This window comes from Pantherophis guttatus, chromosome 8 (genome assembly GCF_059756535.1).
Source record: "Pantherophis guttatus breed Tessera chromosome 8, ASM5975653v1, whole genome shotgun sequence".
NCBI lineage: Eukaryota > Metazoa > Chordata > Lepidosauria > Squamata > Colubridae > Pantherophis > Pantherophis guttatus.
Window position 1 is genome coordinate 75,200,655 of NC_142070.1, and position 17,964 is coordinate 75,218,618.

A 17,964-nucleotide genomic window follows, 5' to 3' on the forward strand; every position below is an offset into this window, starting at 1 on the left:
CCCCCCCCCCGGCAGCCTTTTTGTGCGGAGCGGCGGAGAGACGAGAGCGAATGCCACGGCGGAGAACGTCGGCTCGGAGTGAGCGAGCCAAGCCGGGAGAGAGAGACAGAGAAGGAGAGAGAGACAGAGAGAGAGTGAGAGTGAAGTGAACTGAACTAGGGAAGGGGAAAGAGAGAGGAGAAGATAGATAGATAGATAGATAGATAGATAGATAGATAGATAGATAGATAGATAGATAGATAGATAGATAGATAGATAGATAGATAGATAGATAGATAGATAGATAGAGAGATAGAGAGAGAGAGAGAGAGGGAGGGAGGGAGGGAGGGAGGAAGCGGCAAAGCGAAGCTGGATCTGATCTTCCCCTGCTCTTGTTCCTCCGGCTTTTTCTCGCCAACCTTGCAAAGTGATTCCAGCGCTGCTGGAGGAGAAGAAGAAGGAGGAGGAGCAGCCGAGGAGGAGGAGGAGGAGACGAAGGCGAAGGAGGAGGAGGAAGAGGCGGAATTCCTCCCCAACCTATCTGCGGAGCTGCAGCTTTTTTGAAAAAAAAAATCCCAAGCTCGCACATTTGCCCCGTGAACTGTGAGGAGAGAGCAACTGCAGAAAAGCAAGAAGGAAGGAGACGAGGAAGGGGAAAGAAAGAAAGGAGCCGCCGGCCAAACCTAGCTCTGCTTCTCTTTCCCCCCCCCTCACCGCAACGCACCCCTCCCCGTCACACACACACACACACACACACACACACACACACAGACAGAGACGTTCGCGCCATCCCCGGCTTCTTCTCCTTTTTTTTTTAACCTATTGCACCAAAGAAGGATGGAAAACGAAGTTTTTTCTGCCAGAGCCGGCAAAAGGATTTTATAATTGAACTTCAGGGGTTTTTTTTTTTCCCCCAGCTATTTCTCTCTCTCTCTCTCTCTCTCGGCTGGCCAAGCAGAGGCAAGGGGTTGGGAAGGTGGGGAGACGGCGGTTACCTCTCCAGGGCTGCCGGGGAGGGGGGTCTTTTGGTCGGGGGAAGGCGGGTGGGGTTGGGGGTTGGGGGTTGGGGGTGGGTGGGTTTCTGTCCTGCCCAAGATGTGGAAGATGCCGGCGCTCCTGGGTTTGGTGCAACCTCGCTACTGCTCCCGCTGCTGCCGTTGCTGCTGCTGGTTTCTGCTCCTCTTGCCTCCGCCGTTTTGGATCAGCCTGGCGGCGGCTAAGCAGGTCTTGAGATACCGCTTAGCCGAAGAAGGACCGGCCGACATCCGGATCGGGAACGTGGCTTCGGATCTCGGCATCGTCACCGGCTCGGGCGAGGTAACGTTCAGCTTGGAATCCGGCTCGGAGTATCTGAAGATCGACAACATGACGGGGGAACTGAGCACCACGGAGAGGCGCATCGACCGCGAGAAGCTGCCGCAGTGCCAAATGATCTTCGACGAGAACGAGTGTTTCCTGGACTTCGAGGTGTCGGTGATCGGGCCCTCGCAGAGCTGGGTCGACCTCTTCGAGGGTCGGGTCATCATTCTGGACATCAACGACAACACGCCGACTTTCCCTTCCCCGGTGCTCACCCTCACCGTCGAGGAGAACCGTCCGGTGGGCACCCTCTACTTGCTCCCGACCGCCACCGACCGCGACTTCGGGCGCAACGGCATCGATCGTTACGAACTGCTGCAGGAGCCCGGCGGGGAGGCCGGCAGGAGAGGCGCTGGGGGGGCTCCGGCAGCCGCTTCGGCCACCGACGGGGCCCTCTATCCCGTCGGAGGCAAGCGGAGGCAAGAGACCGACGGCCAAGCTCGGAGTAGCGTCTTCGAGCTGCAAGTGGCCGACACCCCCGACGGCGAGAAACAGCCGCAGCTGATCGTCAAAGGGGCTTTGGATCGCGAGCAGAGGGACTCTTACGAGCTCAGCCTGCGGGTGAGGGACGGGGGCGAGCCGGCGCGCTCCTCGCAGGCCATCCTCCGCGTCCTGATCACCGACGTGAACGACAACAGCCCCCGCTTCGAGAAAAGCGTCTACGAGGCGGACCTGGCCGAGAACAGCAGCCCGGGCACGCCGATCCTCCAGCTGAGGGCGGCCGACGCCGACGCCGGGGTCAACGGCCAGATCGAGTATGTCTTCGGGGCGGCCACCGAGTCGGTGAGGCGGTTGCTGCGCCTCGACGAGGCGTCGGGCTGGCTCAGCGTCCTGCACCGCATCGACCGCGAGGAGGTGAGCCAGCTGCGCTTCACCGTCATGGCCCGAGACCGGGGGCAGCCCCCCAAGAACGACAAGGCCACGGTGGTGCTGACCATCCGCGACGAGAACGACAACGTGCCCACCATCGACATCCGTAAGATCGGGCGCATCCCGCTGCGCGACGGGGTGGCCACCGTGGCCGAGGACGTCCTGGTGGATACCCCCATCGCCCTGGTGCAGGTCTCGGATCGCGACGAAGGCGAGAACGGCGTGGTGACTTGCACCGTGGTGGGGGACGTGCCCTTCCAGCTCAAGCCGGCCAGCGAAGGGGAGGGCGAGCCTCAAAACAAGCGCAAGTATTTCCTCCACACCTCGGCCCCTCTCGACTACGAGGCCCTGCGGGATTACAACGTGGTGATCGTGGCCGTCGATTCCGGCAGCCCCAGCCTCTCCAGCAACAACTCGCTGCTGGTCCGGGTGGCGGATACCAACGACAACCCTCCCATCTTCAGCCAGCCAGTGTTGGAGGTGCCCTTCCCGGAGAACAACGCCCCGGGCGAGCGTGTGGCTACCGTGCTGGCCACCGACGCGGACAGCGGCAAGAACGCGGAGTTGGCTTACTCCTTGGAGCCCTCGCCTCTGGCGGCCGAGACTCCCGCGGGCCTCTTTACCATCGATCCGGATTCGGGCGACGTGCGCGTCCAGGCGGTGTTGGATCGCGAGCAGCGGGACGCTTACGAGTTTCAAGTCACGGCCCGGGACAAGGGTTTGCCTTCCTTGCAGGGTTCGGCGTTGGTGGTGGTGAGAGTGGCGGACCGGAACGACAACGAGCCCCGCTTCATGCAGGACGTCTTCACTTTCTACGTCAAGGAGAACCTCCAGCCCAACAGCCCCGTGGGCATGGTGACCGTGATGGATGCCGACAAAGGGCGCAACGCTCAACTCACCTTGGCTATCCAACCGGGCGCGCAAGAATCAGGATCCGGAGGTGTTGGAGACCCGGGCATCTTCTCCATCGAGAATGACACGGGTACCATCTACTCCACCGTCTCTTTCGACCGCGAGCTTCAAACCACTTACACTTTCCGCGTGAAAGCCGTGGACGGAGGCGAGCCGGCTCTCTCGGCCACGGCCACCGTCTCGCTCTTCGTCATGGATGAGAATGACAACGCGCCGGCCGTCACCTCGCCGGCCAACACCTCCATCAGCCTCCTGCCACCTTCCAGCAACCCCCGCTACGTGGTGGCCACGGTTCAAGCCCTGGATGCCGACGCGGGCCAAAACGCCGAGTTGACTTACAACCTGGTGGGGGGCAACCCTTTTAAACTCTTCGAGATCGACCCTTCCACCGGGGTGATCTCTCTGGTGGCCAAGCTGGCCCCCAAACACTACGGGTTGCACCGTCTGGTGGTCCAAGTCAACGACAGCGGCCAACCGCCTCAAGCCACCACGGCTCTCCTCCACGTATTTGTCAACGAGAGCTTGGCCAACGCCAGCGCGGTGGAGAGTCAAGTGGCGAGGAGTTTACACACGCCCCTGGGCCGGGACATCGCGGGCGACCCCAGTTACGAGCTGAGCAAGCAACGTTTGAGCATCGTGGTTGGGGTCGTGGCCGGCGTGATGGCGGTGGTCCTGTTGATTTTGGTGGTGGTCTTGGCTCGCTACTGCCGCTCCAAGGGCAAGCACGGCGGCTACGAGGCGGGCAAGAAAGACCACGAGGATTTCTTTACCCCCCAGCCCCACGACAAGGCCAAGAAGCCCAAAAAAGACCGCAAGGGCAAAAAAGGGGGAGGCAAGCAGCCCCTCTACAGCAGCATCGTCACCGTCGAAGCCTCCAAGCCCAACGGGCAACGTTACGACAGCGTCCACGAGAAACTCTCCAACGCCGACAGTCCGGCTTTGAACCGCTACCGTTCGGTTAACGGCGGCCCGGGCAGTCCGGATTTGGCCCGGCATTATAAATCCAGCTCGCCTTTGCCTACCGTCCAGCTTCACCCCCAGTCGCCCACCGCCGGGAAAAAGCACCAAGCGGTGCAGGACCTGCCGCCGGCGAACACCTTCGTGGGGGCGGGGGACAACATTTCCATAGGATCGGACCACTGCTCCGAGTACAGCTGTCAGGCCAGCAGCAAGTACAGCAAGCAGGTAAGACCACCCTTCCTTCCCCCCCTCCCCACTTCCCCGGAACGTCCAGGTATTTCCCAGGCCTTGGGGGCTCAGCTCAAACTCAGCGGGTGGGGGTGGGGGGCTCCTATTCCTCCTCCCTCATTCCCCCTCCCCATTGTTAGGCAGCCTTTCACCCCTTAAGTAAGTGCTTCAAGGCTGTAAGTTTATAAAGTGGATTTTAGCTTAGCTTTTCCAACCGCTTGGGCAAAGGAATTCAAAGGTGAGCTGAATTTGCACTCGGAACCGGGCAGGTATTTGAAAGAGAGAGTTCCATTGACGCCTGTGGAACTCTGGGCATGGTTGGATGGCCAATGGATGGATGAAGCTGGGCCCAGGGGGCATCCCTAAGGCTACAAGAGACGGAGTCTGGCATCCAGCCAAAAGGGAGCCCCTGGGTTGCCCCGATACCGACAGAACCCCCAATTGTTCCTCTTCTTTCCCTCTTGGTGCAGGTTTTTTCTCTCCTTCCCCCCACCCCGATGTCCTGTTTAACCCTCCGCTTCACACACCTGTGCAGAGCAGGGATGGGTTGAGTTTGACTCCTTCCTATTATCTGAGCTAATTGCGGTTTGAGGGACCTGCATCCCCGAAGGCAGGTTGTGGAAGAACCTGGCCTACATCCGCCAGCTTGATTTGGCACCGGCTGGACCTGTTTGGGAGCAGAACGAGCTGGTTGGAGGGAGGGAGGGAGACAGGAGCAGCCAGCATGATTAACCATAGTTAAGTAAACTACAGCTGGGAGCAAAGGTGTCATCTGTTTTACCGCACGCAGGCAAAGTTGGCCTTTCCCTCCCACTCCTGTTACACCTGTTGTGTGGGGCCTGAGGAGTGGTACCTGGGGGGGGGAGGATACCCGCAGGTACCACTCCTCAGGCCCCACGCAACTCGGTACAACTCCTTGTATCAAAGCCTGGTCTACCTCTCTATCCATCTCTTTCGCAGGGAAGACTTAAGCGGTCCTTAGCGGTACCTGTGTCAAAGTAATATCTCCTGCCTTATTCTGATACTCTCCAGGTGTTTCAATCCTCTTTGTCGCTGTCGCCGTGAACAGGGATGGAGACCCAAGATAGGGGACTGGAGACAGAGACCATAAAGAGGTCTAGTTTTTAAGTGGATCAGGGAAGGCGTGAATCAATCCGTAACTTAACCGTTGAGGAAGGCCCTTAAACCCGCTGATCGAGTGACGTACGAGCAGCTGAGCTTAATTGTGTTTTGTGCCCCCCCCCTTATCTTATTTCTCCAGTTTCTGCACATAGTTAACTTCTCTTACTTTTGACCTTCCTTGAGATCTAAAGAAATCCCCTTGGTTTGTAACAGGCATCTTTTCCAAACTAGGATCATGTCAGAGAAAGAATACTATGCTAATGAACAAGTGGGTGAATGGTAGTTTATGATAATCAGATCCTTTCCTCCATTCTCTATCTTGCTGATTTATAAGCCAGGATGCTTAAAGGTGAAGACAATTGAATTCCTTATTGACAGGCAGTGAATAGATGCTGGACGTGAACAGAGGTGTCACTCAGTCTTAGCCTTCCTAGCTTCCTAGTCATATTGAGCCATACACTGAATGTTGGCAGAAAGCCACAATTAAATGTACAATGGTCCTCATGCAAACACATAAGAACAATGTTATTTTGTTGGTTTTCTTTTCTTTCTTTTTTTTATAAATCACACAGTCACACTTTCAAAAGGCTGAATTGCATGGAGCAGCTGAGCTTTTGAATGAGTTCTCCTGTGCTTTTTTGGTATCTTCCAGAGAGAGGTAGGGCATCCCATGACGTTGCTGAACTACAGTTCTGAGTAGGGGTTAATGCTTGGAGATGCTGGCAGGCACATCTGGAAAGCCATAGTCATCTCTTCAACCATGACTCTAGAAAGGCAAAAAACCCTGGAGCTACCAATGGTTGGTCGTGACAGGATGGTTTTGGGGTTGTCTCCACTGGTAGCCAAATCCAATCCAAACCAGCCTGCCACATCATGAACCAACGTAATTGTGATGTCCAGATGTTCCTCAAACGTCCATAAGACCATCAACCGGCATTTAGCTCACTTGACCAACATCAGGAGGACAACCCCTTGACCTATTCACCCAAACGGACAACTGTAGTCACAAAGGTACATCTTTCTTTCTGACATCACGGGATGCCACAAAGAAGTGAAGTTTTTAAGCCCACTTAAAGTGGGCCAAGAAATAACATCATCTCCATAACCAATATTTCCCCTTGAAAAATGAAAATTCTGCTTCTCTTATTCTTGGGAATAATTCCATGGGGAAAAGAGGACATTTTTTTTTTACCAAAATTTCTTTGAAGTCCCTTCCAAAATCTGATCCCAGAGAACACTGGCTGTTATTTATTTGCCTGTTAAATCTCAAGAGCCCATTCAAATGAAAGCATTTGATTCCTCCATCTCTGATGTCCTATTTTACGAAAGCTCTATAGACTCCCTTCACTCTCGTACTCCCAATTCCATTAACCTGGCCTAGCAAGACAAAATAATTTGGAGTTAACAACAGCTCATCTTTTTTACAAATCAGAGGTCAGCGGGTTGTCATTTAATAGGTCCTTCTGTTGTGGTTGCCACTAATACTGAGTACCAGTGTCACACAACGCTGATTGTGTTGAGAAGAAATAATCAGGCCTCCTCGGTTGATGTTTCTTTCACCCCTTGCTTTGAAAAGCATGAAAAAGTTCATTAAATCCAAGAAGTCCTTTCGACTCCGAGACCATCACTTCGTGGACACATTCAGCCTGAACTGCTTTGTGATTGCCTTCCACCAATTTAAATTGCATCAAAGGCACCTGCTAGGAGGCTGGTGGCCTCTAAAAAACCAGTCATTATCTATATATATACAAAAAAGAACTTGAAGGTTACAACCTGAATACAATGCACTGATTCTCAAGTCAGTCCAGTCAAACTCAGGATGTACAGTCGTGGCCCAAATTGTGGAAACCTTTTGGGAGAAGTGTATTTTCTCAAACTAGCTAATAACACCACTTTTTTGGGGGGGGAAGTAGTACCATAAAATCATATATCGATGGAAAGATAATTTAATCAAGAATGTAATGCAGTATCTTTTTTGAAGGATTTGCTAATAGAATAGCAGTTACTGTAGAAAGAAGAAAAGTGAAACACGTAGAAAAAATGAGATATACAAAAATGATCACCCTAGAAAAAACAAGATATACAAAAATGATCACCATGTCAGTTAATACTTAGTTGGGTAACCTTTAGCATGAATTGGGGCCTTACAACGTCTTCCCATGGAGTGAACCAAGTCTTTGAGTTCTGCAGCTGTTCTAATCTGAAACCAAGATTGAAGGATGGCTTCTATTAACTGGGTTTTATTGCTGGGTCGCTTCTGACTAACAAGTTTCTTTAGTCGGCTCCATAGATTTTCAATTGGGTTAAGGTCTGGGTTATTCCCAGGCCATTCCAGCAGTGGAATAGGATTATCTTGAAACTCCCCAAAAAAGTGATGTTATTAGCCATCAAACCTCAAAAATACACTTTTCCCAAAAGGTTTCCACAATTTTGGCCACTACTGTAGAAGAAGCACTGCCAAATTTGCGCTGTTCAATCACTCAGTAGGTAGAAGTTTCTTCCTTTTGAGCTGACCTACCAGCCCAGAAGAAAAAAGACTTTGTTCTGAATTAGGCAATCCTTTTCGGTATTTATTTTGTTGGGAAGAAACCATTTAACTATGGTGTCACAATCTAGCAATAGTAAATTACTGTACAAGTAGTCCTTGACTTACAGCTGTTCATTTACTGACCAGTTCAAAGGTACAACGTCACTGAATAAAGTGATTTAGGACCATTTTTCAAACTTACGACTTACTGTCACGGGGTCAAAAATTCTGACGCTCGGTAACTGGCTCGTATTTGTGACGGGATCGTGGGATCCCCTTTTGCGACCTCCTCACGAGCCAAGTCAACGGGGAAGCCAGATTCATTTAAGAACCATGTCACTCACTTAAAATCCACAGTGACACACTTAGCAACTGTGGCAAGAGAGGCCGTGAGATGGGGCAAAATTCACCTGACAAATGTCTCACTTAACAACAGACACGTTGGGCTCAATTGCCGTCATAAGTCAAGGACTACTTGTATTATCTAAAGTAGCGTGGCTGAAATTCCATTTTAGAGAAATTCGTGGCGGTGCATGCAGAAATATAGGAATTAGAAATATAGCTTTCCTAAGTATACAGTCTCTTGAAACAGAGAAAAACTGTATGTTTGCATTTTTTTCCCCCTCTTAAATGCGCAAATGCCGTTCAAATGTGTAGGCTTGGTGCAAAAATTGTGGGTTTTGTGTTGTTGTGAGATCTGTTCGTTGACTGAGTGTGAACTTTTATTGTGCTCAATTTATTGCCACAAGCACTTGGATGGGCATTTTAATGGAAGCCATATATATACACAGTTCATAGGATATTTTTTTTTAACCAAATGAATGATCTTCTTGTTGTTTTTTAACCAAGAAGTGGACGTAGATACTCTCTGCAATTTTGCCTTATGGAGCATTTAACCTGTACTTTATTTTGGCACACTTCATTAGCTTTTCCTGTAGAGGAAGTTAATTGCAGTTTGAAAACCCTTGCCAGGAAAATTATATATTTATTTGCGGCCCAAAAAAGGTTTCCATAAGGTATCTTTAAATTATAAATAAAACACACAAGTCTTGTTAATAATAGCTCCGGTCGATCTTGGACTAGATGCCATCTGCATTCATCTGATCTCGGTTGCTGAGTCACCTGCTGGAGATGGGTTCAAAGCGGCTAAAATAATATTAAGACTTGAATGAGGTTAGAGCTTGTGAGTGACCTGAAGGTGGTCTGAAGTTGTGTGAATCGTTGCAACCATTCAGCTTTCAAGCAACTTCAGATAACCTTCAGACAAGGCTGATTAGTTGAGAATCTTAATCCACATGTTGGGAATGACTTCAGCTGCAAAAAGTTCTTGCACCAAAAAAAAAAAAAAAAAACAATTTCAAATTCATCCTATTTTATGAATTTCTCTGTAGGGAAGGCTAATAAATGAAAAGCTGCTCCTTCTCCTCCTCTTCCTCCTCCTCCTCCTCCTCCTCCTCCTGCTCCACCTCCACCTCCTCCTCCTCCTCATCTTCTCCTTCTCCTCCTCCTCCTCCTTCTCCTCCTCCTCCTCTTCCTTCTCTTCTCCTCCTTCTCCTCCTTCTCCTTCTCCTCCTCCTTCTCCTTCTTCTCCTTCTCCTCCTCCTTCTCTTCTCCTTCTCCTTCTCCTCCTCCTCCTCCTCCTCCTCCTCCTCCTCCTCTTCTCCTCCTCTTCTCCTTCTCCTTCTCCTCCTCCAACTTCTCCTTCTCTTCTCCTTCTCCTCCTCCTCCTCCTCCTCCTCCTCCTCCTCCTCCTCCTCCTCCTCCTCCTCCTCGTTTGTGCCTCGTTTTGTTTCTTGAGTTGGTTAGAAAGAATCAACGATATACTAAATGGGAACATTAGAGATTAATGCTGGGAATTGTCAGGTATTGTTTTTAAAAGCTGGCATCATCGCGTATACTCAGTTAGTCAATTTATTAATGCTGCAGTTGTGTGCCTTGGATTTGTAGAAGCACTGCAGTCTTTGAGGTTAAGCAGACCAAGAGATAAACAGATCTGTAGCCGGGAGAAATATAACCTAAGAAATATAAAACAGGTTATCCAGCCGGATAAAAAAAAAAATCTTCTGTGTTTTCTTCTCAACGGTGTCTTTTCTGATTTTTCTTAAAGCTTTGCAGAATTTGCAAACCTAACAGGTGGGGAGTTACATAAATAGCACACGTTGAACTTTCCAAGCCTCAACAAGTGCCATTTGAACACTGATGGATTTATCTGTCACACTTTTCCAAATGGTTAACCAGATGGCACTGATGTTCATTATCGTTGTCCAAAGCAGGGAGGATCAGTGTGCGAGGCGGCGTTGTTATCGAGGGGTGTTCGGTGCATCTTAAGGGTGGACCTGAACAAGCAAAACAACAACAACAAACCTGCAATACTCAACAACATCCAGGGAGAGATTTACTGTAGCTTTTTAACAAACATTTGCTTGCCTTCCTGGGTCTGTTTGATCCTCCCTCCCTCCCTCTCTTCCTTCCTTCCTTCCTTCCTTCCTTCCTTCCTTCCTTCCTTCCTTCCTTCCTTCCTTCCCTCTCTCCCTTCTTCTTCCCTTCTCTCCCTCCTCTCTACCACTCCCTCTCTCCCTCCCGCCCTCCTTCCTTCCTCTCTCCCTCCTTCCTTCCCTCCTCTCCCTCCCCTTCTCCCTTCCTTCCTTCTCTCCCTCCTTTCCTCCTCCCCTTCCTTCCTTCCTTCCCTCTCTCCCTCCCTCCCTCTCTCCCTCCCTTCTTCCCTTCTGTCCCTCCTCTCTACCACTCCCACCCTCCTTCCTTCCCTCCTCCCTCCCTCCCTCCTTCCTTTCTCCCTCCCTTCCTTCCCTCCTCTCCCTCACCCCTCTCCCTTCCTTCCTTCTCTCCCTCCTTTCCTCCTCCCCTTCCTTCCTTCCCTCTCTCCCTCCCTCCTTCTCTCCCTCCCTTCTTCTTCCCTTCTCTCCCTCCTCTCTACCACTCCCACCCTCCTTCCTTCCCTCCTCCCTCCCTCCCTCCTTCCTTCCTCTCTCCCTCCCTTCCTTCCCTCCCTCACCCCTCTCCCTTCCTTCCTTCTGTCTCTCCTTTCCTCCTCCCCTTCCTTCCTTCCTTCCCTCTCTCTCCCTCTCTCCCTCCCTACCACTCCCTCCCTCCCTCCCTTCTTTTTTTCTCATGGAAGTTAAAATTTTGGAGAGATTGAAAAAAAAAAAAGGAAGAAAAAACCCCCAATCCTTATTCGAAACACAACGAGTGAGGATGAGGCTCATTAATGTAATTAGAATCGGTAACTGATGCCTTTCAATATCAGCAAAATTGTTGTGAGGAAGGAGCAACAGGTTTACACAGGGGCTAAATTACCAAGAAGCGGTGCATGACTAAACATACCCCACTTTTCTTTTTCAAAATTAAGAAACCCAAAAGCTTCCCAATTACTTGGTTGTCTACCGCGATGCTACATCAGTCGGCCTGCATTGAAGTAAAGTTACTCATGCCTCAGGATTGCTGAAATCCGAGAAATAATCCTGACGGGATATTCCAGATGGAGCACGCATAGATAGATAGATAGATAGATAGATAGATAGATAGATAGATAGATAGATAGATAGATAGATAGATAGAGATTAGATAGAGATGATATAGATATAGATATAGATATAGATATAGATTTCCTTTCCCGTGTTTTCCACTGAAGTCTGGAAAGTTAAAGTATGAAACTGCCCGCTGGAAGCGATAAAATTTTGTAGAATTTAACGCCTCGCTTCATCAAAACACACAAACACCTAACAAAGCTGTGTGTTACACACCAAATTGCAACGTTTATAGGGAAAGCTATACAAGGACAATTCCACAGAAAGGGATCCTAATAGACTTAGCAGGCCTTACTCTCAGGAAAAGCGTGTACGGTTTTGCCGAAGTCCCCACCGCTATTTTAAGTCTAAGGGTTACTAATTTAAAAATCGAGACTTGAAAAGAACGGCTTCAGACCTGCTAACTAAGGACAAGCTATTACTTCACTTTGAAGGTGAGGCTGGCAACATACCAGTTGAAATAAATGATCGTTATTAATATCTCACTATTATCACTATAAAGGGACGCGGTGGCGCAGTGGCTAAGACGCTGAGCTCGTCGATCGAAAGGTTGGCAGTTCAGCGGTTCGAATCCCTAGCGCCATGTAACGGAGTGAGCTCCGATTACTTGTCCCAGCTTCTGCCAACCTAGAAGTTCGAAAGCACGTAAAAAATGCAAGTAGAAAAATAGGGACCATCTTTGGTGGGAAGGTAACAGCGTTCCGTGCGCCTTTGGCATTGAGTCATGCCGGCCTCATGACCACGGAGATGTCTTCGGACAGCGCTGGCTCTTTGGCTTTGAAACGGAGATGAGCACCGCCCCCTAGAGTCGGGAACGACTAGCACATATGTGCGAGGGGAACCTTTAGCTTTACCTATTATTACTTTACTCAGCCTAACGGATCTACATCATTCCCTGAAAAAACTTTCTGCATTTATTTATTATTAGTTTTTTAAGGATATCCTAATCAAGTGCCTTTGAAAATGTGGTTTCTAGGGAACTGGAGCTTTTGGGACTAAATACTACATTTGTGCGCTACTGTGTTTCTCAGAATTTGGAGGAAATTATTGGGTGTCTTTCTTTTTTTTTTCTTGTGATTGCCGTAATGTTTGCGGGTTAAGTATCTCTCTAATTCAGCATCTGCAGAAAAATTGCTATACTGCAGGCTACTTCTGCTGCCTGCCGGCTGCCTGCAATTGGGCAGTTCGAATCTCACCAGGCTCAAGGTTGACTCAGCCTTCCATCCTTCCAAGGTCGGTAAAATGAGGACCCAAATTGTTGGGGGCAATACGCTGACTCTGTAGACCACTTAGAGAAGGCACTGTGGAGAGGTATATAAGTGCTATTGCTAGTCCTTCCTTCCTTCCTTCCTTCCTTCCTTCCTTCCTTCCTTCCTTCCTTCCTTCCTTCCTTCCTTCCTTCCTTTCTTTCTTTCTTTTTTCCTTCCTTCCTTCCTTCCTTCCTTCCTTCCTTCCTTCCTTTCTTTCTTTTTTCCTTCCTTCCTTCTTTCCTTTCTTTCTTCCTTCCTTTCTTTTTTCCTTCCTTCCTTCCTTCCTTCCTTCCTTCCTTCCCTCCTTCCTTCCTTTCTTTTTTCCTTCCTTCCTTCCTTCCTTCCTTCCTTCCTTCCTTCCTTCCTTCCTTCCTTCCTTCTTTCCTTCCTTCCTTCCTTCCTTCTTTCCCATGGTGGCACAGTGGTTAGAACGCAGCATCGCAGGCTAACTCTGCTGGCTGCCAGAAGTTCGATCCTGACCGGCTCAAGGTTGACTCAGCCTTCCAATCCTTCCGAGGTCGATAAAATGAGGATGGTAAAATGTTGGGGGCAAATATGTTGACTTTGTAAACCGCTTAGAGCAGTGTAAAACACTGTCAAGCGGTATATAAGTCTAAGTGCTATTGCCATTCCTATTTTTTGCAGATCGTCACAATATGGTTGCCCTTTGGGTTTAGAATTCAGTGACCCGAAGAAATATACAATGGGAGCTTTTTCCAAAGCTTGACCATTTTAAGACAGCATGGCTGGCTGAAGAATTCTGGGAGTTGAAGTCCACAAGTCTTAAAACAGCCAAGTTTGGTGACTCCTGTTTTAAAGGAAGAGATTTCTTCCATTGTCTTGGTTGAGATGATCTGCAGATGATCTGGGGGGCGGGGGGAGGAGTTTGTGTGTAAGAAATTCCACTCGTTGGGAGTTTTTTAATTTACACATCAGCCTGGCTCACGTTTGCCACAGCTACCTCTGCAAATAAATACCGATGAGTAGGTGAGGGGCTCCAGTTTTTAATCTCTTCTCCGTGAAAGCGATGTTCACCTGCGCTATTGTGGGACTTTATGAATTGCATCATCTTCTGCTTGGAGGGCTCTGCTGTCAAGCCAGTTATTATCTTTTATGAATGATGCAGATGTTTCTGCTGTTTAGAAAAAAAAAAAGGCTTGATACACAGAGACAATGTGAGCAGGTTTGCAGAGCTGCCAAACCCGTCTTTTTATAACAGCGGAATCTGCCTTCCCCCCCCACCAGCCTCCCATTTCAGTTTCCCTTAAAACGTTTCTTGATACATTATTAATTTAGTCTATAAAACTTATTCTGATCCAGACTCTGAGATAGCAGCATTGTTACCATCCGTGTGGCAATCTTATATTCAAACAATAAATATCAGGTTCTACTATCGATGTTAATAGATGCTAATATCAGCGTTAAAAAGAGAGCCTATTCCAAGGAACGGAACATTTTGAGGCAGATATGGTAGGCAGGAATAAGAAGAATAAGAAGCATGGCAAATTACATTCAGATCCTTTCTCACTTGATGTAATATCTACCTTGTCTAATTTTCTTGGGAGAAATTTTTAATGCATAGTAGATTTAATGCAGAATGGCACACTGAAAAGGCTGTATGGTGTATGTAGCTCAAGTAGTGCTATAGTTGGCATTGTTTGCGGTAAATCTCATTTCTGGCTGATCCTAAAGTGCCATTTTTTTCCCCCCTTTAATAGGAATAGGCCAAAGAATAATTATTTAACAGGAAGGCAAACGTTCAGAAGAAGATTGAAATGGTTATTCTTGGATACACGGGGTACTTGATGCTCTCTGAGCTTGGTCCTTTCCTTGCAGATGTTTCATGACCAGTCTGAAATTTTGGACTCAGTATTGGGGAGTACCTGTATCAAACAAAGATCTCCATACAGGTAGTCCTTGACTTATGACCACAACTGAGCCCGGAATTTAAAATTGCTAAGTGACAAATTAAAATTGCTAAGTGACAAATTCCTTCAGTGACTTTTGTCCTGTTTTACTTTTCTTGCCATGTTTGTTGAATAGAATAGAGTAGAGTAGAGTAGAGTAGAATAGAATAGAATAGAATAGAATAGAATAGAATAGAATAGAATAGAATAGAATAGAATAGAATAGAATAGAATTCTTTATTGGCCAAGTGTGATTGGACACACAAGGAATTTGTCTTGGTGCATACGGTCTCAGTGTACATAAAAGAAAAGAGACATTCATCAAGAATCATAAGGTACAACATTTAATGATAGTCATAGGGAACCAATAAGCAATCAAATGATATTAGGAAACAGTTAATATAAATCATAAGGATACCAGCAACAAGGTTACAGTCATGCAGTCATAAGTGGGAGGAGATGGGTGATGGGAACGATGAGAAGATGAGAAGATTAATAGTAGTTCAGACTTAGTAACTAGTTTGACAGTGTTGAGGGAATTATTTGTTTAGCAGAGTGATGGCATTCGGGGAAAAAACTGTCCTTGTGTCTAGTTGTTCTGGTGTGCAGTGCTCTATAGCGTCGTTTTGAGGGTAGGAGTTGAAACAGTTTATGTCCAGGATACGAGGGGTCTGTAAATATTTTCAAAGCGAAACTCTCTGCGATTGTTGAATTAGTAACACGGTTGTTAAGTGAATCTGGCTTCCCCGTTGACTTTGCTTGTTGGAAGCTCATAAAATAGGATCCCCTTGGCCCCGGGAGACTGAAAACGTCATAAATATGAACCAGATATCAAGCAAGGTTCTGATTGTTCTGCTAAATTTTTGGATGTATTTCATATTGTAATGAATACAAGTTGAGCAATACAGCAGATTCCCCCTAGACAGAGTGAGCACCCCCCCCCCCAATGTTATTAAGCCTCATCTATGAACCTAGGGATACTGTGGCTCAGTGGCTAAGATGCTGAGCATGTCGATCGAAAGGTCGGCAGTTCAGCGGTTCGAATCCCTAGTGCCGCGTAACGGGGTGAGCTCCCGTTACTAGTCCCAGCTTCTGCCAATTTAGCAGTTCGACAGCACATTAAAAAATGCAAGTAGAAAAATAGGGACCACCTTTGGTGGGAAGGTAACAGCGTTCTGTGCACCTCTGGTGTTTAGTCATGCCGGCCACATGACCACGGAGACGTCTTTGGACAGCGCTGGCTCTTCGGTTTTGAAACGGAGATGAGCACCGCCCCCTAGAGTCGGGAACGACTAGCACATATATACGAGGGGAACCTTTACCTTTACCTATGAACCTTGGCTGAGTTTGTTGGCATTGACTGGAATTCTTCACCTGGCTTTTATTTATTATTATTTATTAATCAAATTTCTATACCGCCCTACTCCCAAAGGACTCAGGGCGGTGAACAGCCAAGATAAAATACAGATAATACAAATATTAAAAAATCCCTTAAAATTATTAAATATTTCGGCCGAAACACAGATTAAAACACCCAATTTATAAAATCACGACTTAAAAAATTTAAAATTTAAAAGATGGGAGTTAGGCCAGGCCAGCTTGCTGAAAGAGAAAAGTTTTGAGAGCACAGCGAAACGTGCGCAGGTCCGGGATCTTCCGTATCTCTGGGGGGAGCTCGTTCCAGATGGTAGGTGCCCCCACAGAGAAGGCTCTCCCCCTGGGGGCCGCCAGTTGACACTGTTTGGCCGACGGCACCCTGAGGAGCCCCTCTCTATGGGAGCGTACTGGTCGGTGAGAGGCTATTGGTAGCAGAAGATGGTCTTGTAAATACCCCGGTCCGATGCCATGGAGTGCTCTAAAGGTGGTAACCAAAACCTTGAAGTGCACCCGGAAGACCTCCTGCGCGAGCTGGAGGGGGGTCACATGGGAGCGCCACGTCGCTCCCATAACCACCCGCGCCAGTTTCACCAGTGTAGGACTTCACAAAGTTGACCTGTCATAATTTGGGCTTCTCAGATAACATCTACATATGCATGGATCTGTGTGATTCTTTTCGCATTTTCAGACCTGCCTCTCGATGGACGTCAGATTTCACATTTCGCTAGCTGCTCCGAAGCGAATGCCCGTTCTGTCATTTTGCAAAATGTCTGGGCAATGTCTTATGTCAAGTTTCTCCTGCTATCTCAAGGGGATGGGAATCATCCCACCGATCAGAAGTCATGACCATTAACAGTGGTCTGTGGAGGTTCTTAGTCATCCAGGTCAGGATTGTCCCAAAGGTGCTTTTTTTTTTTTCAGGAGGCAACTGGACTTCCTTTGTTTTTCTTTGAAGACGTTTCGCTTCTCATCCCAGAAGCTTCTTCAGCTCTGACTGGATGGTGGGGAATGGAAGGATTGATCCTCCTTGCAGACAGCTGGACGTTTGCATCCTTTTAGAGGGTCGTTGAAGCATTTGAAGGTTTATCTGTGTCCTCAGGGTCACTTGAGTGGTGCTTCTGGTTCCTGTAGTCTGCAAGTTTTTTCCTCTGGAAATCCAATTCCTAATCCCACACCATTCCAAGGATGTTCATCCCAAATTGTATAGCTAAAAGGTCGGTAGAGATTCTCAGTTCTCCAAATCATGGTTGTCCCAAAGGTGCTTTTTCAGGAGGCAACTGGACTTCCTTGTTTTTTCTTTTGAAGACGTTTCACTTCTTCTCCAAGAAGCTTCTTCAGCTCTGACTGGATGGTGGGGAATGGAAGGATTTATACTCCTTACAGACAGCTGGTCATTTGCATCCCCAGTGGTATCCTCCATGATTTGTAGAACCCAGTGGTGAAATCCAATTTTTTTTTTACGACTGGCTTGGTGGGCATGATGTGACTTGGGCGTGGCTTGGTGGGCATGGCAGGGGAAGGATACTGCAAAATCTCCATTCCCACCCCACTCCTGGGGGAAGGATACTGCAAAATCTCCATTCCCACCCCACTCCTGGGGGAAGGATACTGCAAAAATCCCCATTCCCTCCCCACTCTTGGGGGAAGGATATTGCAAAATCTCCATTCCCACCCCACTCCTGGGGGAAGGATATTGCAAAATCTCTATTCCCTCCCCACTCCTGGGGGAAGGATACTGCAAAAATCCCCATTCGCTCCCCACTCCTGGGGGAAGGAAATTGCAAAATCCCCATTCCCTCCCCACTCCTGGGGGAAGGATACTGCAAAAATCCCCATTCCCTCCCCACTCCTGGGGGAAGGATATTGCAAAATCTCCATTCCCTCCCCATTCCTGGGGGAAGGATATTGCAAAATCTCTATTCCCTCCC

General features: G+C 48.4%; 1 protein-coding gene across 8 annotated transcripts in view; it reads left to right on the forward strand.

Moving 5' to 3' along the window:
- The first annotated feature begins 568 nt into the window (after positions 1-568).
- Positions 569-17,964, forward strand: part of PCDH7 (protocadherin 7) — a 602,886-nt gene continuing 585,490 nt past the window's right edge. For 7 of the 8 annotated variants that reach the window (XM_034411294.2, XM_034411296.2, XM_034411295.2 and 4 more), the window contains exon 1: positions 569-4,305. In XM_034411294.2, the coding sequence (XP_034267185.2) occupies positions 1,075-4,305 (3,231 nt within the window). In that variant the 5' untranslated portion in view covers positions 569-1,074. The remainder of the gene's footprint in view (positions 4,306-17,964) is intronic. The other variant, XM_034411299.2, reaches the window with a different exon arrangement.